Source organism: Gouania willdenowi, chromosome 6, assembly GCF_900634775.1.
Source record: "Gouania willdenowi chromosome 6, fGouWil2.1, whole genome shotgun sequence".
Classification (NCBI taxonomy): Eukaryota; Metazoa; Chordata; class Actinopteri; order Blenniiformes; family Gobiesocidae; genus Gouania; species Gouania willdenowi.
In genome coordinates, this window is record NC_041049.1 from 10,394,758 (window position 1) to 10,416,909 (window position 22,152).

The following is a 22,152-nucleotide window of genomic DNA, read 5'->3' on the forward strand; positions in this document are numbered from 1 at the left end:
TGGGGGTCACGGTCTAAAAAGGCTGGAAACCACTGCGTTTTCATAAGAGATGCTAATAGAAAGCTAACACAAGAGGAAAGTTAAGTTTTATGGGCTTATTTATTCATTGTGATTAATTGTAATTTAACTTTAGTAATTGAGAACAGAATTGTATTTTACTTTCAGTGGAAAAATAATAATTGAATATTAATTGGAAAAAGCAGGTCAACGTAATCGTAATTGTTATTGAACATGGATAAATGAAGACGTAATTGTAATTTAAAACTGTAATCAACCCCATCCCTGTGCTCTGGGTTCTTTTTCAATGTGTTTTGTTTCCCACGTCTGCACCTGACAACCATCTCCGTGTAAACAATCTAACTCAGCCCAAAGTAGTTCCATAGCTTTGTCTTACTTGTTCCTGCTGGCCAGACTTGGAGGTAAATGATATGTATAATGTCTTAAGCAGCTAAGAAGTTCAAGCATATCCCACCCAAGCCCCTTACATTCCGACTTAAAAACAGGCACTGCGAAAATGAGCCGGTAACAGCTCCGTAAGCCTCTTAACCAAGCAGGCTTCTTTTCAACCCACAGAGGGCTTAGTGGGACTCCTTGCTCCTGCAGCTCTCAATTCCATTGCTTTGTCTTCTTCTTCTCCCCCCTTTACCTTAGTTGGCATCTTAAGGACTTCTCTTACTAATACTAAGCAGCGTCTGAACTTATCCCCTCCTTGATCCGTGTTTCACGACACCATTACTTTTAATGGATTTCCAACTTTGTTTTTCATTCTCTTTATACTAATGCCTTTAAATGTTTTATCACATCTCACCCTTTTATGTTTTACTCTCGTACATTCAAGATGCTACAAAATCCTCATGGCGAACGGTGAGCAGAAGGTTTTCCGTCCACGGGACCGAGACGACATGGTGAAGAAAGTGATCGAGCCCATGGCCTCGGAGGGCCTGAGGACCATCTGCCTCGCATACAGAGATTTCTCCTGCTCCGACGGAGAGCCCGACTGGGACAACGAGAACGATATCCTCTCCGGGCTCACCTGCATCTGTGTGGTGGGCATCGAAGACCCCGTACGACCTGAGGTGAGTCCAGGACAAACTTCACCGAGCTCATCATTCGCTTTAATACTATAAGAGGAAGACTTTGAATATTAAGAGTTGTTAAAAGTTCCTGATGTATCTAGAACTGGGGTTGCAAAACACTGTGAGGGGTTTGTCAGAAACTTCAAGAAACTAAGAATATTTTTGGAACAATTTGAGACAATTTTTGCTTATTTTTACCCTTTTTCTGCAACTACACCAAACTTGTCATAATTTAACCTATTTTAGTCACTTTATATTGCCACATTTTTGCTCCTTTTAATACATATTTGCTACATTATTCCCATTGCTGCCAATTCTCTATCACATTTCAATGCATTTTTTGCACTAATAAACCCTTTCCTTCACTTTTCCAACCAAATGTCACATATGTTGACCCATCACTTTTAACTAAGGATGTCCCGATCAGGTTTTTTTGGCCCCGAGTCCAAGTTTGAGTCCTTTGATTTTGACAATTGGCCGATACCGAGTCCCGATCCGATACTTCTATAATACATTAAAAAGATAAAGGGCAAAAAAAAGATCCAGGATGTCCCTTATGTATTTTATTCACCTTATTTAAACTTTCAACCCTAAACAGAACACTTCTGTGACGTAGCTTGATCAATCAAGCAATAAATAAATAACAAAAAATCACTTTAGACTTTAGTGCAAGATTAAATAATATTAAATAAAAATGTCTAATAAAAAATGTAATAGTGCCTCATCTTAAAATACCCAACGGGCATGTTAACAAATAAAACAATAAAAGTGCTACAGTGCTGTAAAGTAAGGCCAGTAATGTGCTTTTAGGAAGTGCGCTCTTAATGTGTACTCTCCTCATTTAGTTTCACAGATTAAAATGTATGTTTTTCTTGATGAAAAGTATGACAACTTAATGTTGTTGGCATTGCAGGTGCAGAGCATGTAACGTATTAGCTGCTTACTAAATAAAGTGTGTGAGGTTTGCAGATAGAGGTTAGAACACACCTGCATGTCCTGCTGTAGGCGCTTGATTTAGGAAATACTGCAGTAGATTGACTTAGGATGGTCTGTTATCACACACAAACATACACGCACACACGCAAATCACACAAATACTGGCGTGAGTGCGCCCACACAAACACGCATGCACGCGCAAACAAACACTTGTGCAGAGCAGACAAACACACCCTGAAACATTTGTGCGCAGTGCGCACACACACTAGCATCAGGCTAGTTAGCAGTGAGGCTAACGACACGTTTGGTCTCTTCCAAACAGAACAAATGTTGTAGGGATTTACCCGCTGTTGTACTCCTTTATTCACAAACATCTGAGAACTTGGGTCTAACTCTCCACCTCCACTCTGCATCCAACTTGCTCTGCCGACTAAACGTCAGACAAGGCTCCTCCTCTTTTTGACACAAGTTATTCTGTGTCATCATGTTCTACTAGTTCTGCAGCTTCAGAGCTTTCTTATCCATTTACACCGTAACCAAAGCGCTACTGTTTACCTTCGCAGCGCAACATTGAAAAGGCTCCGGTCTGACGCGGCGCAGCGTAGCGTTCCGAACGTTGTGTAATCAATATACTGGTGCGGCGGTATATTAAAAATTTAATCTCTCACAACGACATAATGATAATAAATATACATATATACCCGAGTCCTGATCGGGAGATAACGTCCGATTCTGATCGAGTCTGAAACCACGTGATCGGGCCCGATTTCCGCTCACATGATCGGATTGGGACTTCCTTACTTTTAACCTCTTTGCATCATATTTTGTGCTTAATTTTGCCAATTTAACCATATTCACAATTTGTCATGCTTATTATTTGTCAATTTAAACTAGTTGTTTCTACTTTTTAAATCACATTTATCCAGTTCGCCCATTTCTGCCACTTTTAAGCCAGTATTGACACTTTGAACCCTATTTACCACTTTATTTGTCTGTATTTGGTCACTCTGATTTGCAACTTTTAACCAATTTCTGTGTTTTTTTAAATCCCATTTCACCACCTTTTCCACCATTTTTGGGCACTTTTAACCCATTTTATTTCTGATTAAAACAAAGATTTATATCTTTAAGATGACTATATACTATGGCACAAATAATAATAATAAACTTCCTCGATAACAGTGAATATTATTCAGATAAATAAATAAATGTGGTTATCACAGATTCATAGAACAATGGACCATCATTTTACTGACTTTATGGATGGACCCCAAAAATCTCTCCCCTTTATTCCCCCTTATAGATGGTCCTGTTTCCACATGAATGTTCTTCAATGTTCATGTTTGTGTTCAACCACCTTCAGGTACAGGTCTCTGGCACCTTTATTTTGGGGGTTGAGAACCACTGATCAAAAGCACCAAACTCATCGTGGAAAACATTTAGCAAAGAAAATAAATGTTGTTTTGTAACTGCTTTGATTTGAGGCAGATTTAGGTCAACACACTTTTAAGATGAAGCAGCCTGCTGAAGATTTCATTTTAAAGTGCAGCCTCTGCTGCTAAGTCTTGCAGTTATCAACACTAAACTATGTATTGAGTTTAATGCTTATTTCATGTCTGAGTGTGCAGCGAGCTAGTTTAAAAACAGGATCAATGCAGAAGTATTTCTGTCCTCAAATCAAAAGGGAACCTTTTTCATTCCAACCTTCTGTTTGTGCAAAGGTGAGAATGGATGATTTGGGTTAATTGACTGAAGATAGCAAAGGTCTTTTATGTGATATTTCTGTAGCAAATGGTTTTGTTGTCTAGGACACGGGGTATGGAGTTCATTTTAGATCAGGGACCAAATACAGAGCAGTTTGATCTTAAGAGGGCCACAGATTTTTATGTGGGAAAACAAATAATTTCAACATGATTGTGCCCAAGTTTGCACTTGTACATATACATACTGTAAATTACAAAATATGGAAGAAACCAACAATGAATAACAGCTATCACTCCCAACAGGAGCTTCACTTTAAATTTCCTAGATTATTGACCAATTTCTGTTTAATTAAGGAAAATGTTATGTAATAATTTGAGGAAAAATACAAGATTTTGTAAGCACTTTGACTTTTTTTCAACTATTCAACGTTAAAGAATGACTGCAGTCATGTGATATAAGCACAGGAAAAACTGTGAGTCCCTGCAAATATTGTCGAGTTTCATTTACACAATGATTCATGTTTTCTCTGTCATTTTTAATTTCTCCTGTGGGTCAAATTGGATGCTCCAAAGGGTGGGATTTGACACATGTGGTCTACGAGGTGGTTTTAAGGTTTAAAAGATTTTGGTGGAAGCAGTGGGATCTTCAGTTTGTGGCACAATAATTCCTGCACCCAACACAAATGTTAAACTGAATCTAACGGCCCCAGGGATGAGCAAAGCCCATTTCAAGCTCATTTCCTCCTTTCCTCTGCTTTTTTTTCCAGGTCCCAGACGCCATCAGGAAATGCCAGCGTGCTGGCATTACTGTGCGGATGGTGACTGGGGACAACATCAATACAGCTCGCGCCATCGCCACCAAGTGTGGCATCCTGCTGCCTGGAGATGACTTCCTCTGCATTGAGGGAAAAGAGTTCAATCGCAGGATACGCAACGAAAAAGGAGAGGTGGGCCCCGGCAAAACCATGTGCAGACAGACTGCAGAGAATAGGCTCCTCCTGGGATATTTGTTAATTACTTGTTTTTCCCATTCTAGATTGAACAAGAACGCATTGACAAGCTCTGGCCCAAACTACGAGTACTGGCTCGTTCCTCTCCCACAGACAAACACACACTGGTCAAAGGTAGCTCCGCAAAACAACGCACTTTGATTACCAATAAATCCAGCAAGATTCCTCTTGTCTTCCTTTTGAGTAATATGTTATGTTTCATTTATTCAGACAATTGTTCCTCAGAAAATCCACCTTGATCTTCTGACATATTTCGACTGTCAACTGCCAGTCTTCGTAAGAGGCATCTACTGATTGCTTTGAGGTTTCCTTTGATGTTTCCTTGACTTCTATGCCAGTAACATATTATTCCAAAAGAAGACTAAAGTAATTCTGCTTGGAATTGTTATTCGGAAGTCAAGGAAACATCAAAGCATGAAAAATGACATTTTTTGACTTGGTGAAGCATAAAAAAGCACGTGTTATATAAAGCAAGGAATTGTTTGTTACCAAAAATATTCAGGAAATGTTTCATGAAAGAGAGGGAGGTTATAATTTAAGAGGGAAATCAAATCGAAAGGTTTGCAGTGTTTGCACAACAATGAAAAGCTTCTGTATTACCATATGTAGAGTTAAACTGTGAAACAGGCTGAGTACTGAAATTAAAATAATTCCAAAGCATAAAGAAATGGTTATTCAGAGATATATGTTGATAAATAATTAGCACAAGGTGCTCGTTTGTTTTTTGGAGTAAAAACGTTGTGGGGTATGGTTAATTATTTAAAAAGGAGCTATGGTTAATGTAAAAAAGAATTATTTCAGGGTTTCTGTGTGAGTATTATATTGCATCGATTGTTTATTCACATTATAGTTTTCAAATTGATACTTTGTTTATGTTTAGGTTAGGAATTCTAGAAAAAAATCAAAGGGGTAGGATTAGATAAGTTTATACTACTTCTTACTCCTTTTTGTTCATGTAAACTGGGATGAGTAAGAATTTGAAGACTATTATTTTGTTATTTCTTGGTGTTCATTTATTTTATTTTATTTTATTTTAAACTGTTTTTAAGTTATTTACATGACCGAAATAAATCAAAATCAAATAAAAACAAAAAGCCATCAGCAGACACCAGTTGACAGTCGAAACATGTCAGGAGATCAAAGTGGATTTCCTGAGGAACAGTTGTCTGAATAAATGAAACCTTAACATATTACTTTGATTACTAATATGTTCAATCTGACATTTGAATAATAACATTCTTTTCTTCTAGGTATTATCGACAGCACAGTAGCCGAGCAGAGACAAGTGGTAGCTGTGACAGGAGATGGTACAAACGATGGTCCGGCCTTGAAGAAAGCAGATGTTGGTTTCGCCATGGTTAGTCAGCCGTGTTTGATGTCACAGTTGAGATCAGAGTTTTGGCTAAGGCTATCTACACACAGAACTAAGGCTAACTCTGGAGCTAACTGCTTGTCTTGTAACCAAACATCCCACGCCACAATTTAAACGAATCATTGATCTTCATCCTTGTTCCGTCACCAGGGTATCGCAGGAACGGACGTCGCTAAGGAGGCGTCCGACATCATTCTCACCGACGACAACTTCTCCAGCATCGTCAAAGCTGTCATGTGGGGACGAAACGTCTACGACAGCATCTCCAAGTTCCTCCAGTTTCAGCTCACCGTCAACGTGGTGGCTGTGATCGTGGCGTTCACAGGAGCCTGCATCACACAAGTACGCAATAATCAATGAAACTAGGCTGGGGATTTTCAACCAACTGTTCACTGGAAGCGCCTTCAGATTAGGGGAGTAACCATTTCCTTTAGCAACAATTCGATTCATTGTTGCCGATGCGATTCAAGGACAATATTGGTTAATTTAGAACGATTCGATGCAAAATAATAATTCCACCAGTGTAACTATGAAATAAATACCTGAATACTGTACAGTTTAAGTGAGGTTTCATAGATTCCTGATGTTTCTTGTAAGAAAATCATAAAATAATTATGGACATAAACAAACAAGTAAACAACATTTAATGGCAAATGTATTTTAATTTTATTTGAATAAAGTCCAACCAACATATCACTTTAAATTAACAGGACGTTACCTTTTCTGCTCTCATTTTCAATACTCAATACGTTTTCAATACAAATGCATATTCGGTTTACCTGACTCCTCTGCTTGTTTTTATAGATCAAAATATTACAATATTAATATAAAAAATGAAGTGCAACCAACATCTGTAAAGGTTAAATGAGCAGTTGTCAAACCTGCTACTTTTTCTTTGAACTTGATGGTTATCATGAGGCTTTCTGCAGAGCTAATGTTAAGGAGCTAACGCTACATGTGCTGCTTTAATATTAAAAGTGCTTTTAAAACACATCCATATAAAGCTGTAATTGTTTCCAATGAGTTACATTTCATGAAAGTACTCTGTAATAGTGTACGTATTCAGTTAACTCTTGGTACATTTTAAATTCTTTGGTCATTTTTAAAAAAAATTTGGTATAATTTTTATTTAAAGCTTAATTTTGCCCTGTAAACTATTCATATATTGTTTTTTTAAGTAGTGCAAAAGAAATACAGATTTTTCCCTGAAATGATAAATAATTGTGATTATAACTGTGATTACAATATTGATCAAAATAATTGTGATTATCATTTTGACCATAATCGTGCAGCCCTCGAAGGATTATAACTCGATTCCATCGATCTAATGGATGAGTGGTTACACCCTTTGTTTTAAACTTTTATAAATAAAATAACATGAACTAGAAAAGCACTCGGTGAGCGCAGACCTCCGCCAAGCAGCTCAAGCTCAGCGAAACATGCTCAGGATTACCATGACTACCTGTCAACAATGAGCTGTGTTACCATGACTACCTGTCAACATTGAGCTGTTGACTCTGCGAGAACCTATGACATCATCAAGAAGAAATCCCACAGTGTGGATGGGAAAATTAATGGATATATATCTATATATTTGCTTTTGGTTGCCAGAATATCACCAAAATTCAATCACCTGTTTCTTGTCCCATTTATCAATTTTACTGAAAATTTCATCCAAATACGTTGATAACGTTTTAAGTTATCTTGCTAACAGACAGATGAACGCAGACAGATAAATGGAAATTAAAACATAACCTTCCACTCTGTGCTTCCCGCTTGGCGAAGGTAATAAATATGAATAATTATGAATATTCATGCATCGGTTCCTGTTTCTCTGCCTCCAGGACTCTCCCCTGAAAGCGGTCCAGATGTTGTGGGTGAACTTGATCATGGACACCTTTGCTTCCCTGGCTCTGGCCACAGAGCCTCCAACTGAAGCCCTGCTGCTCAGAAAGCCTTACGGCCGCAACAAGCCTCTAATCTCCCGCACCATGATGAAGAACATCCTGGGTCACGGAGTGTTCCAGCTCATCATCATCTTCACGCTGCTCTTCGCCGGTATGATTTAATCCATTTCGTCCTTGTAGCATCCAGCTGTGCTTTAACACGACTGTATCCAGTAGATTTACAGGACGTGTCTCGCTTTCTCTGCAGGGGAGAAGATGTTTGACATTGACAGCGGGAGGAACGCTCCACTCCACGCCCCGCCTTCAGAACACTACACTATCGTCTTCAACACTTTTGTGCTGATGCAGCTTTTTAATGAGATCAACGCCCGCAAGATCCACGGGGAGCGGAACGTCTTCGAGGGCATCTTCAACAACCTCATCTTCTGTAGTATTGTCTTTGGTACCTTTATCATCCAGGTGAAGAGCATTAGAGACGTCAGTGGTCAGATTGTTTCAGTCAAAGCTCTTTGTCTCATGCCTCGTCACCTTTCTGCTCCTGTAGATTGTTATTGTGCAGTTTGGAGGGAAGCCTTTCAGCTGTGTGGCTCTGACCCTCGACCAGTGGCTGTGGTGCACGTTCTTAGGATTTGGATCACTGCTGTGGGGACAGGTAAAGCAATTAGCTGTGAATCATCTCCTGTTCAATATGGTACAAAACCATGGTGTGACACTGCCCCCTAGTGTTGGAACGAGTGTTTCATGATCAATTGTGGACAGTAATGAAGTTAATTTACTGAAGTACTGTTAGAGCTGGGCGATATGAACGAAACTCATATCTCGATATTTTTTTCTTAAAATTATACAATTCTTTTTTAACTCAATAAAGTCTGACTAGAAAGACAATTCTGTGTTAAAACCGTTTGATGGAAAATATTACACATTAACATTTATATGTGCCTCTTTTGGCTTCTTCTAGTCTAAGGGACAGCACGTGTGCGTGAGTTCTGTAGTGTGGCTTGTTTAGGGGAAGGTCTGGCTTTCTGTGCTTTGCATGCTGTTCTGCGAATTAATGAACTCCTAAAACGAGTATTTTAATACAAACCATAAAATAAAAATTTATTATTATTATTGTAATTTTCTATCTATATATATTGATTCTTGAAATATTTACTTTATTAGTTTTTTGGGGGTACTTCTAACTTTCACTCCACTGCAATTGAAAGACAAATATGTTACATTTTATCTCGCTACATCTCGATGGATACGTTACTTAGTACTTTTATTTCTCATCAGCTTAGTTTTTTTTTAATTCAGGTCTGATAGCAAAAATACTTTTATTAGTGCTTTAGTATTTATTTAAAAAATATACCTATTTTAACACAAACCTAAATGTTATGGTAGTTAATGAAACATCAGCGTGATTCAGTTGTACTACAGTACTATCAACATGTAACAGATTGTGTATCTGTGTTTTCTTATTTGCAACTATGATGCAGTAAATTAATTTATTATATATTAATATTTTTAATTAAGCTACTTTTACTTGTATTGGAGTATTTTTTTAACATAAATGTGAGTGTCCACCTCTGTTCGTGATGTCATGGCAACGGTACAGCGTATTCTCCCACTGTGCTGAAACAGATCAAATGTATTTCACTCTCATGGTTGGATTTTTTTTTTCTTTCATCACAGATATTAGTTACCACCTCATTTTCTGACATGACATCTCCATCAATCCCTAAAACAGTGATTCCACACATAACCATTCAGACTTCACGCCCTAATGGGCCAAATTATCACCTAAATAGATGCAAACAGCTGTGGCACAAACGTTCCTGTTGATGCCATAAGGCACGCGTCACATTCAGCACATCAATCCAATCCAACATGGCCCCTGGTGTAATTTAGCACCAAGTAGAAATGACTGGGGGAAAATAAATATTCACACAGTTCATTTCCAGATGTTTGTTATTAAACGTTCTACTAAACAGAAGTACACTGAACTCTGTAAATAGTCATAAATGAAACCACAAGGACATTTAACTCGGTAGACACACACTCGCAGGCCTTTGTTGTTTCTTTGTTTTTTATGTGATACAGTGTTCAGTCCCTGTAGATCAGAGATGGGCAACTTTTATCTCAGCGGGGCCACAAACATGTACTTATCTGATTCAAAAGTCTCTTTATTAACATTTATCACCCATATGAGCATTAATACAGGAAGGAACAAAGGCTCTGTATTTTGTTGTTGTTTTGTGTGTTTTGAAGTCATTCTACTGTATATTCATTCTTTATAGTCTATATTTGATGTCAATTTGTATATTTTTTGCTCATTTTGAAATTCTGTATTTTTGTGGATTTAGGAGACATTTTGTGTTTTTTTGTTGTCATTGTGTGTGTGTTTTAAGGTCATTTTGTTTTTGTTTGTTACCCTGTTATTTTGTATTTTGTCATTTTGTTTGTTTTTGGAGAAAAATCTGTGCATTTCTGTTGTCCCTTTGTGCAATTTCAGCAACTTTTTTTTGTTTTGGGTAGTCATTTTGTGAATGTTTGCTGTTGTTTTGTGTATTTTTGGATTTATTTAGTGTGTTTACTTTACGCACAAAATTACAACTAGGGTCACATATGGCCCCGGGTCACCAGTTGCCCATGTGTGCTGTAGATAATTAAAATCAGGCAAAAAAAGCAGTTTAATACCAAATACAACAACGAAACCTAAAATTCGGGGACACGTGACCCCAAATGTTAATGCACAAACGCAATAAAACGGAACTACGAATTTAACAACCGGTTTTTCAAATTGTTTTTTTTTTGTGTGTTTATTTTTTTTTTTTTTTATCTCATCTGGTGCATGATAGTAAATGAACACCAAGGCATGTCTGAATGTCTTTTAACAGGCTTTAAAATCAAATGGTATCTTCTCCAGGTAATCTCTTCGATACCCACCAGCCGCTTGAAATTCCTAAAGACAGCCGGCCACGGAACCCAGAAAGAGGAGATCCCTGATGAAGAACTGGAGGAGCTGGACGACATGGATGAGATCGATCATGCTGAGCGGGAGCTACGTCGAGGGCAGATCCTCTGGTTCCGAGGCCTCAATCGCATCCAAACTCAGGTAAAAATCCACTGGGTCCCCCGTCTCCAACCTGACGCAGTGCCAAACACCAAGGGAATGAAAAGCCATAAAACCTTTAACTCTTTGTTGCTCCTCCAGCCTAAAATCCTATGTCTCATTCTTCTTGGCTCTCTTAAAGAATGGCTTGCGCCCTAAAAACAAAAAGGCCTTTCTCTAATTGTCTGTTGTGCTTCTGTGCTAAAGCAGGCTCCAATGCCTCTTTCTGAGCGTCCATCTGCTAAAACCCAACCAGTTTGAAGGTACTGATGAGTTGGATTGAATGGGAAGCACGATGAAGCAGTTGAATGTATAAAAAGAGGATGGCTGAGTGTGCACAGGAGACTGAGGCATCCATGCTCCCTCTAATCAGTGCCTTTAAACACACCTGCTCCTCTTTTAACGATAAAACCCAAATTCAATCCTAAAGTGAGACTTTTTCCGATGGTTACCGCTGCCTTTTCTTTATCATTTATCTCTCTTTCTTTTCGTTCTCCTCTGACTTTTGTTGTGTTGGATTTCCTCTGGGCTTTTCTCCTGTCACGCTGTCTGATTCTTTGCAGATGGATGTAGTGAGTGCGTTCCAGAGTGGAACTTCCTTTCAGGGGGCTCTCAGGCGGCAGGCCTCCAACTCCAGCCAACAACAGCACGATGTAACCAATGTTTCTAGCCCTACACATGTAGCCTTTTCTACTACTACCACCACCACTCCTGCCACTGCCGCCAACACCGCTTCTTCCACTGTGGGGTGTGAGTGCGTGTTCTCCTTTAGTGCATGAGACTTTTTTTATTTCTTCTTCTGCTTTTTCTTCTTCTTCTAATATCTTTCTCCACTCTTCTTCTCGCCTAATGTTGACATTTTTTAATCTTTCCCATGCTTCTCTTAATATTCTCCCTTCTTCAAAAAGACAAAAAAACCACATCTTCCATATTGCTTTGATAACACTGCTGTATAAAGTGATATATATATATATGTATGTATGTATATATTTATGTACTACAAAAGCAGATTCGGGCCAATTTTGATGGAGAAAATAACTTTATGCAAATCAAGAATAAAGTCGAAATGTCAAGTTGAAAGTCGAAATGTAACAAGATTAAAGTCAAAATATAATGTTGCGATGAAAGTCAAACTATAATGTTGAGATAAAAGTCCAATTGTAACGTAAAGTCAATATGTAACGTCGAGATCAAAGTCAAAATGTAACGTCGAGATCAAAGTCAAAATGTAACGTCGAGATCAAAGTCAAAATTTAACGTCAAGATCAAAGCCAAAATGTAACGTTGAGCTCAAAGTCGAAAATACCATTTTGTGATTAAAGTTGAAGGTTTGCTTGTCCGGTTCGTAGATTTTAATAGCAAACCTTCAACTTTTATCACAATATTGAATTTTATTTTATTTTCTAAATTTCGACTTTAATCTCGTCTTTTCAACTTTAATCTCAACATTATCTTTGAACTTTATTCTTATTTGCCCAAAATTATTTTCTCCATCAAGATTGGCCCTAATCCACTTCCGTAATGTACCCTGTAACCAGGTCGCTTCAAGGTTGTTTGTGTCCTCCTGTTTTCTGTTGTGCTTCTGCTTTGGTCTGACCATGGACATGTTGTACTGTAACATCTGATCTGACTATCTTACTGTTAAATGAAGACGTGTTCTATTCCTGGTTTGTCTGCAGCTGCCTCAGTCCGCTCTGTGCCTCTGTAGCTCCCATGGGTCTGTGTCGCAGCTCTCTAGTCCCCCCCTGGGCGGGTAAATGTTTTGAGTATATGCCCATGATCACGGCCCAAAACAATAGAGATCAAAATCATGACAGGCAGCTGTTGTGTGGAAAGGAAAGAGTGGCAGCGAATGTGGAATGTTGATGTTTTTTTACAGCTTTTTTGAAAGAAGGACGAGATTAAAGTTGTTTCTGCAGCTGCTTTCTTTCATCTTGTCTAGAGCAGGGGTTCTCAACCATGGGGTTGCGAGACACTGGCGGGGGGTCACTCGATGCCTTCAAGAAACTAAGAATTTTTTTAAAACAATTTGAGCCCATTTATTTTTACCCTTTTTCTGCAACTACACCAAACTTGACATATTTTAACCTATTTTCATCACTTTTTCTTCATTTCTTCAGGTTTTTTGCTACATTGCCCTCATTCCTGTCATTTTTTTAATCAAATTTCAATCCGTTTCTGCACATTTTTTCCACTTTCAAAAAATGTTCAGCTTATCACAGATTCATAGAACAATGGACCATCATTTTACTGACTTTATGGATGGACCCCAAAAATCTCTCCCCTATATTCCCCCTTATAGATGGCCCTGTCTCCACAATACTGTTCTTCAATGTTCATGTCTGTGTTTAACCATCTTCAGGAATAGTGGGGGTCCGCGGTCTCTGGCACCTTTATTTTGCGGGTCGTGGGCTGAAAAGGTTGAGAACCACTGGTCTAGAGCAGAGACACACCATGAACGCTTTCCAGTGATTATTCTTTTCCAGGTCCAGATCATCTGATCATTGGCAGAGTTTACTCCTCATTTTTATTTATTTTTTTTTTTCTAATGAGGTGTGCCTGTAAATGTAATTGTGTACGTTTATTGTGTAACTGTGATGCAGTGTTATTAATGTTGTCCGTGACCGATTGAGAAATTCTTTTTTTAGGTGAACGGGGATTGAAGTGACTGATGAATGTTTTCTAATGTTTCCTTCCAGGTGCTATAAATATCTTCTTGGTTCTCCCTGTGACTATCTGTTTGTCAGCAGAGTGTGTCCATGTCCTCGTGGCAATATTTATTGACACAAAAAAAAAGAAATTAAACAAGCCCATAAAACTAATTAACCAACTGCACTGACTCCCCACATATTCTCCTTTAGATTCTGTGAAATGTGTCATGGGCTATACTCAAAGGTTTACTACCATTGAACACAAGGTAGCGCCGCGCTCTGCATGGGTTCAAAGTCTCTGGTCTCGTTTGTGAGTTTTTTCCCCCCCACTTTGTGCTGTTTTTGGACTTGTATACCAGCTTGTAAACATTGCTTGGCTGCTGCAGCTTCTTTGTTTTAAATCCACAAACATAAGCCGAGTACTGACCACCCCCCACCCCACCCCCGCTCTCACTCACTCTCTTCCTGTCTCCTCCTGTCGCTCTCTCCATCTCTTCCTGTCTCTCTCTCTCTCTCTCTGTCTTCACACTTGACTTGGCATGACCAACATTAGTTGGACTTCTGTGTCGGACTCAGTGTTTCTCCCTGGATGTGTTCTTCTTGTAGAAAGAACAGCACTCCTCCTCCTGTTTCTTGATTCTCTTGGTTTTTTTTTTTTTGTTGGTTTTTTTTTTTTGCATTTTGATTAATCAGACGAAGGCTTTCAGCCCCTGTACTTACAAAACAAATGAAAACACACAATTGCAGTGGGTTTGACACCAGCGTGTATCCTCCCCTTACCCTTACACTTTACTGATAGCACTACATGACCCACGTTGCCAGGTTGGTCTTCACATTTCTCCGCCTCTGAGGTAGTTTAACTTGGAGCAGTGCAGAAGCATTGCTCCACAGGTGTGTCTTAAGTCTGTTGCACATCATTAGGACAACACGTGCATCAGTGCTTTTCTAACCCCCACCCACCCTCCACAAAATAGATATACATTGTCTGATTGGATTTGTTTGCACCTGGGATTAAAATAAATCTCAGATCCTTTCATTTGTATTTATAAAAAATACACATAATTTGTGTAAAATCACTGTTAATCCACTAAAGAAGAAATATGATTTACTAAATACTTCTTCAGATCAGAAATGTTTCAGATTTATTGCTTAAAAACTACAAGAGATTTCTTATAAGTTGAGGTTTAATTTATTCAGACAACTTTTTTCAGGAAATTTACTTCCAAATTTACTTTGATCCCCTGACATGTTTCGACTGCCAACCGTCAGTCTTCCTCAGAGGCATCTACTGATCCTTTCATGTGTTCTCATGAATTATTTCTGGACGTGGCCCACTTCAGAGAGCTCTCAGGGTGGCCACGCCCCCTGTCGCACGACGATCTCTGGAGAAGAGAGTCCCGGAAGCGATCAGTAGGTGCCTCTGAGGAAGACTGACAGTTGGCAGTTGAAACATGTCAGGAGATCAAAGCAAATTGCCTAAAAAAAGTTGTCTGAATAAATAAAGCCTTACTTATTAAAAAAAAAAAAGACAAAAATAACTTGCTGGAATTACAAGCGATTTCTGGAGCTTTTATGTTAAAATCAGATTTGTTTTCATCCAAAGCAAAATAGAAATAGAATATTTTTTCCGCGCAGGTCATATTTACATTATCAGTGATTAAATACTACTAGTCTGACACAGTGCCACCTAAGCTCCTCCAGCTTTAGAATACGTCCACCAGGGGGCAGCACAGTCTGGTTTAAGAAAAAGTTGCTGCTGTGCTTTAAGTGACCCCCCAAAAAAGTGAGTTTCTTTTTGGATCATGACCTCGTTAAAATATAAGAAATTTCTGGTGATCCCAAAGACTTTATTTTTCTTTTTAGAATTAGTTTTTGGTCATGTTTGTTTTTTCAAAATAGTTATATATTTTATTTATTATTATTTATTTAATTTTTTTATCAATTACTTGACAGTAAAGGCGACCCCACATGGGGTCACGACCTTAAGGTTGAATAACCCTGGTTTAACCTTTTTTTAGGTTTTTTTAAAAGCTTTGTGATTGTTGAATGGAATTTAGTTTTACGGATGCCCGGGAGGAAGCCAACACCTGATCAAAGTTGCAAACCTTCGGTCATTAAAGTAAAAACTGATGATGTACATGATGAGATGCATTTTAATTCCTGGTGTAAATGTGATATTTAAAGTTAATCAACACCTAGTAAAAAAAAAAAAAAAAGTAATTACTTTGTCGATAGGTGTTGCAAATAGTTGAGCTCAAATGTCCCTAAATCTTGCTTCACATCTGCACGTATGGGAGCGACTCCCCACCTCACAGAGTGTTGGTTTTGAAGCCCTAAAAACTCACCTGAGATTGACCCGGAAACCTTTGTTTTCAGAGTGAATCCGTTCTAAACTCTGTGAACGAACCCTTCACAGCTGAACGCCACTAACCCCTCCCCCTCTGCCCTTCTCCCTCCCTCCAGATCCGAGTGGTGAATGCATTCCGCAGCTCCATCTCCCTCTATGAGGGGCTGGAGAAGCCCGAGTCGCGGACGTCGATCCACAACTTCATGACCCACCCCGAGTTCCGGATAGAGGACTCGGAGCCTCATATTCCCCTCATAGACGACACCGACGCGGAGGACGACGCCCCAACCAAGCGCCACTCCGCCAGCCCCCGAAACGGCACGCCCTCCCCCACGCCGGCCTCCCCCACGCCCCCTCCAGTCAACAACAGCACCACCACCACGGCTCCCGTCGCCCTGTCCACGCCCGTGTCCCCCTCTCTGAACCAGAACAATAACGCTGTGGAGAGCAGCAACCACCTCCTCCCAGAGGCTTCCAAAGCAGGAACCCCATCGGCCCCGGGGAGCCCCTTACACAGCCTGGAGACATCCCTCTGATGGAGCCCCACCCCCACCCCCCCCACCCCCACCTCAGCACCAGGAGGAGGAAGAGGAGGAGGAGGAAGAGGAGGCTTGTGCTGGACTCACAGAACAGACACATTCAGAGGAATGTACGGCTTGGTGTGGAATGGATTCTTTGCTCTTCTTCTTCTTCATTTCTTTTTTGTTTTTTTTTCACCCCCCCTGCATCAAAGACTCGGCCCCCCACCCCACGCCCTTGTTGGTTGTTTTGTTTTTTTTTTCACATTAACAAAGGGGCGACTATAAACTTGGATTGAAAGTGACCTGTTTTTATTCATCTATTAATATAACTCTTTATTTTAATTGAGAAGGGGAGACCTTCCTCCTCCTCCTCCTCTTCCTCCTGGTTTGAAGATCTTCTGAAAGAATTTGAACGAATCTTTTAGCTTCTCTTTTATCTGAATGGTGTTGTATATTTATCTCTTCGCCCCCACCTCACCCTCGCTCATCCAAAAACTTCTTTCTGCTCCATCGGCTGTTAATATTTTGAGTTATTTATGGGGTTGCTTCTTTTTTTTTTTTTTTTGTTGGAAAACACAGGTCTGTTTACAAAGTTTGTAGATACTTTTTTTCTGTTTGTAGGCAAAAGAGCTTCCTGATGTTTTGATGCAGAAAAAACTGCAACAGAAAAAAATAAACAATGAATGAGAGGAATTATTTCAGATACTGCTGTATTTTCAGGAGAAAAAAAGGGTGTTTCTATTGAAACTTTAAACTATTTTTGCCTGCAATTTTTATTTGTGATATATTTGTAGATAAATATAGAAACCTTCTACTAGCCAAAACTGATAAACACTAAGGCTTGTATAGAAAAAAAAAAGAGGCAGACGGGAACGCGACGGGAAAGGGAAAAAAACCATCATCCGACATCATCGGGGCCTCTGTCAACTTACATGAATATTTACTTCTTCCATTTGTTCGATAGTTTTAATGTGCACAGAAAAACCTTCTGGAGATGTATGACTTTCATGCAGTTGTGTTTGAGAATTTCCACATGTTCAAAGGTCTGAGTTTTTAAAGGGAAAATTTAAAGGGCCGGTATTTAACGAGCATCTGAGCGAAGGAAAAATAAGACGAGAAGTTGGTGAAAACGCTAAAAATAAGGTTAATTCTGTACATTAAAGGTGCAGTCCGCAACTCTCAGATCTCTCTCTCTCCCCTTCCCTCCTCGCTGCTCTCTTGCCCTGCCTCCAAGCTTTCCAAAGTCCCTCCCCCAGAGGAGCTAACAAGCTAACGTTAGTCCGACAGCAACATCACAGTAATATAGCATGCTCTGTTAAAAGCATGTTACTGCAGCGCTTCTCTCTCTCAATGTGCACAAACCACAGCAGCTCACACAGAGGCTGCTGTGCAAACATGAACACATGCACCACAGAGTTCTAGTGTAACAATTACAAATCAAACATAATGTAAATCAAGCAGCAGTAATTACCTTTCAAGCAGAAAAATCACCAATTCCATCTTCTACTCCCCCAGACCATACACTGCAAAAAAGACGGCGCACTAGCTCCGGGAAAGGGGCGGGGCCTGTGAGCAACAGCTGTCAGACAGTCCATCAAACAAAATCCTGGCTCTGATTGGTCCTTTTTGCTCAGTCAGTGAGCCTGTTTTTTTCACACAAACTACTAGTTTGATGTAAAGCTGTCCTTACATAGTGACAGCTTTAGCAAATATGACAAAAAGTCACTTTTATAAGAGTTGCAGACTGCATCTTTAAAATTAAAAGCCACTCACATCTGAATTTTTTTTCCATTTTTGATTCTGTATTTTAAAAAAGTGGGCACACAGTGGCTTAGTGGTTAGCACGTTTGCCTCACAGCAAGAAAGTCCTGGGTCCACCCCAGGAAAAACATTCACATAGACACATGGATCCTGCATGCTCCCCCGCGCTGCATGCCCCCACCCCCCCACATTGAGCGTGAATGTTTGTCTGTGTATGTGTTGCTCTGCGATGGACTGGCGCCCTGCCCAGGGTGCACCCCCGCCCAGCACCCAGCGCGAAACAGAGATAGGCACCGGCAGACCCCCGCAACCCTGAAAAACAGGAACAAGCGGGTCAGAAAATGGATGGATAAATGAATAAAAAGTCTCGCTCTACCTTCCTTAGTTTGGATGCTTGGTAAATACAGACCCTGGTTGTTGTTTTTCAAAAACAGAAAAAGGTGCGAATTATTAAATTTTCTTAGTTGTTAATTTTATTTTATTATTTTCTTTAAAGCTGTCAGGTATCCCCGTACTATACTGTTATCTGTTCACTCAGGCAAAGAAAGAGTATTTAATTTATAAGAAATCAAAAGGATTAAACCTTTTACCTTATCAGACTTTGTGTATTTAGATATTAAAAATAAATTAAAAAAAATAAAATTCCATTTGGTCCAAAAGCAAGTTGAAATATTTTCATATTTAAAGTTTCAAATTTGTTCTGCTTTATTGGCTCCACAGGTTCTAAAAACCCTGTTTGTTCTTATTAGATTTCTTCAACAAATGCTGCGTTTTTTGTTTTGTTTGTGAAATGTTTTATTTTGGACACCTGGTGTACTGGAAAATGAATTGGACGTGCTTTTTTTTTTTTTTCCAAGAATGAAGACTAGGCACACACTGGTATCTATCTGCACAGGGTACTTTATTTCCTAGCTCTCCTCGAGTGGGGGGGAGGGGCTTAAAGGAGACGTTTTGATACAGATTAAAGATGTACCTTTGTATTTTTATTACAATACCGATGATAAACTTTCATCAAACTGAATAATTTGACTGATTAGGTTTTAAAGGGAGAGTGTTTGGCCATTATTAATTGACGTGTGTTTTTTTTGGTTTTTTTTGCTCTGGAAGTTTCATCTCAGGGTGTAAAAGTGATGTAACAGAACAGGCCTCGATTATTACTTAGAGTCACTGCTGTGGGACGGTGCTTTTGATGAGCTGCAGATTGTTCCTGCAGATGCTTCACCCAACAAGGCCCAGTACAGACAGGAAGTGGACACGTCGCAGCGTTCCCAGGGAATAACTCTTCTTCTTTATCATTTAAAACAAATAAGATAGAAACAGCAGCTCAGATCGCTTACAAAGTGAGGCATTAAAGACGGGAGAATCCACACGAGCAGTTTGTCCTCTTATAGCTTCTTTCTGTAATGGGAATGAATGTTTTTCCATCTGTTTTATGGATTATTATTTTTTTATCTTTTAACATTTGGAAATTAAAAAAAGAAAAAAAGTACTTTATGTCTGTTTATCTTGAGCATTTTAAATGGATATTGTGATTGGATTTACATTTGAAACTTGTCGAGTAATGTGTATGGTTTTTAAAAATAAAAATGTATTTAGCCTAAAAAACCCAGGGCCATGTTTTCTTTATCGTCTCCCATTCAGTGAATGCAAAGAACCAGAACCAGGATCAGAACCAGTCTGGACCATCTACAGTCTGCAGTTGTACCACTAACGCCTGTTTCATCGTCTCCAATGGGCTGATATAAGATGTTTTTAATAAGTCAAGTATTCTGAAGGTCCCACTGTTGGTAATGTCTACACCCTGATCCTTCTTTCATCATTTTAATATGTTATGTTTAATATTTATTCAGACAAACGTTTTTGAAGATATTTGGCAACTGAAAATTGCCAAATACATTGTTCTCGTTTGAGTTCTTTTTCTTCCACAGCTCCTTTGTCGTGGAACTCCTCCTGGGCTATTAATGCAGCACTAATGACGTATGTCGACCTTTTTTGGAGCCAAAATGTCAAGGTCATGATCAAGGTTGCGCCAAGTATCAAAAACCAAAAAATTCCATATCTCTACGAATATTTATCGTACAAGTTCAATGCTTACATTTATAAAAAGCTTGTCTTAAGTGGAGTATTTTATTTCATTGGACCGAAGCTGTACAACCAGTAAAAAGATCGGTAGGGGTCAAAGTTCCTGATGTCACAAAAAAACACTTTTTTTTCCCTATAACTTGGCCACAAATTGAGATACAGTGCTCAGACTGGTACCATTGAACAACATTTCCTTTCAATGTGCTTCTGTTTTTCCTGTATTATTACTTTCAATTTAATTAGTAAAAAGAACAACATAAAGGGACATTAACAACAACAAAATACACACAATAAGATGTCTTTCACATGAACAATACGGATTTGCCTTGCGAATACAGGTCTTGCCTAGTTTACTTTGATCACCTGACATGTTTCAACTGTCGACTGCAAGTCTTCTTCAGAAGCGTCTGCTGATCGCGTTGATGTTTCCTTGAATCATTCATCACTTTTCTGAGACTCTCAGCCAAATTATTTGCCTTTGGGAGTAATTTCCTTAACAAGTTCCTGCATATTTCACTTATTATATTTTTAAGTACTTTAATGTATAATAACCTAGGGCTGGGCGATTTTGCCTTAAAAAAAAAATCTGATTTTTAAAAAAAAAAAAAAAATTGAGTTTCGATTCGATTCGATTTTATTTATTTTTTTAATGCACTTAAAAATGACTGCAGACATGAGATAAATTGTCAAAAGTGCAACTTTGTTGCTGTGATTATCCTCAAGAGTTAAAATGCATAAAACAATCCCAAAATAAAAAGTCAATGAGGTTCTGTCATTCAACAAATTCAAGCTTTAACCCAGGTTTAAACAAAAGTGCAACAGCAACTTCACAGTAGCTTAAATATTCTGATTAAGAAATCAGATAACTATATATTTTATAACATATAACATTACAATTAAAAAAATAATAAACTCTTCCCTTAGCATTTCAGCAATAAAAAATGAAACATGCCTGTGGCACACATATATCCTACTCAAAGGGTAAACACATGTAAACAAAGAGGGGGCTGAATCACATCGGAATGAGAAAAAGTCCAAAAAAAACTGTGGTGGGAATTTTTTATTCTTCAAATTCGATTAATCGATTAAATCGATTTTTTTTGCCCAGCTCTATAATAACCTTTGTATATCTATAACGTTTTTAAAGGCTTAATAACTAATAACTAGTAGATAAATCTCTACTTAATAAATATAACTTCTTACGAGGTTTGGTCTGTCATTGATAGAAAACTATATCAACCGATTTCAATTTTAATCCTTTTCTGCTTCCATCCGAGTGCTGAATGTATTCTACTTTTAACAAACCTGATTAATATTACTTTTTTCTTTTTTAATTGTAATTTATCAGCAACACAAAATTGTAGAACAATTACTTTGGAGGGGAAATTGAAAAACTACAGCAGCATGTCTGTCCTGTTCTTTGAAAATATTTTCGATTTAATTTATTCACACAGAAAAATCTGCATAATTTGTATGTGAAATGGGATCTGACACAACGACTTGCAGTAAAGAAACTGTCCACATGATGGCAGTATTGCTGTAGAAACTGCAGTCCTTTGGCTGATTGAGACCCATCAAAAACAAACAAGGAGGTTTAAATTTCCTGTACATATATTTTAAATTGTAAAAATAAAACGTTTTTGTTTTTTTATTCAAACTAATATATTAATCAAAATGTTTGCTACAAAAATT

The 22,152-nt window shown here is 38.6% G+C and overlaps 1 protein-coding gene and 1 long non-coding RNA gene across 5 annotated transcripts in view; one reads left to right on the forward strand and one right to left on the reverse strand.

Moving 5' to 3' along the window:
- atp2b1a (ATPase plasma membrane Ca2+ transporting 1a) overlaps positions 1 to 17,541 on the forward strand; it is a 60,665-nt gene extending 43,124 nt beyond the window's left edge. Inside the window, exons 12-22 of one of the 4 annotated variants that reach the window (XM_028451783.1) lie at positions 839 to 1,076; positions 4,483 to 4,662; positions 4,752 to 4,839; positions 5,976 to 6,082; positions 6,248 to 6,439; positions 7,942 to 8,155; positions 8,252 to 8,463; positions 8,549 to 8,656; positions 10,913 to 11,101; positions 11,662 to 11,852; positions 16,213 to 16,363. In XM_028451783.1, coding sequence (XP_028307584.1) covers positions 839 to 1,076; positions 4,483 to 4,662; positions 4,752 to 4,839; positions 5,976 to 6,082; positions 6,248 to 6,439; positions 7,942 to 8,155; positions 8,252 to 8,463; positions 8,549 to 8,656; positions 10,913 to 11,101; positions 11,662 to 11,852; positions 16,213 to 16,225 — 1,732 coding nt within the window. In that variant the 3' untranslated portion in view covers positions 16,226 to 16,363. Of the gene's footprint in view, positions 1 to 838; positions 1,077 to 4,482; positions 4,663 to 4,751; positions 4,840 to 5,975; positions 6,083 to 6,247; positions 6,440 to 7,941; positions 8,156 to 8,251; positions 8,464 to 8,548; positions 8,657 to 10,912; positions 11,102 to 11,661; positions 11,853 to 16,212 lie in introns of all 4 variants that reach the window. The other 3 variants (XM_028451784.1, XM_028451780.1, XM_028451781.1) reach the window with 3 other exon arrangements.
- LOC114466212 (uncharacterized) lies at positions 14,250 to 16,962 on the reverse strand. Its single transcript, XR_003674399.1, has 3 exons — positions 16,887 to 16,962; positions 15,415 to 15,416; positions 14,250 to 14,270 (listed from the first exon to the last, which is right to left on the reverse strand). It is a non-coding gene; the product is annotated as an uncharacterized LOC114466212 (long non-coding RNA).
- Positions 17,542 to 22,152: the final 4,611 nt, after the last annotated feature.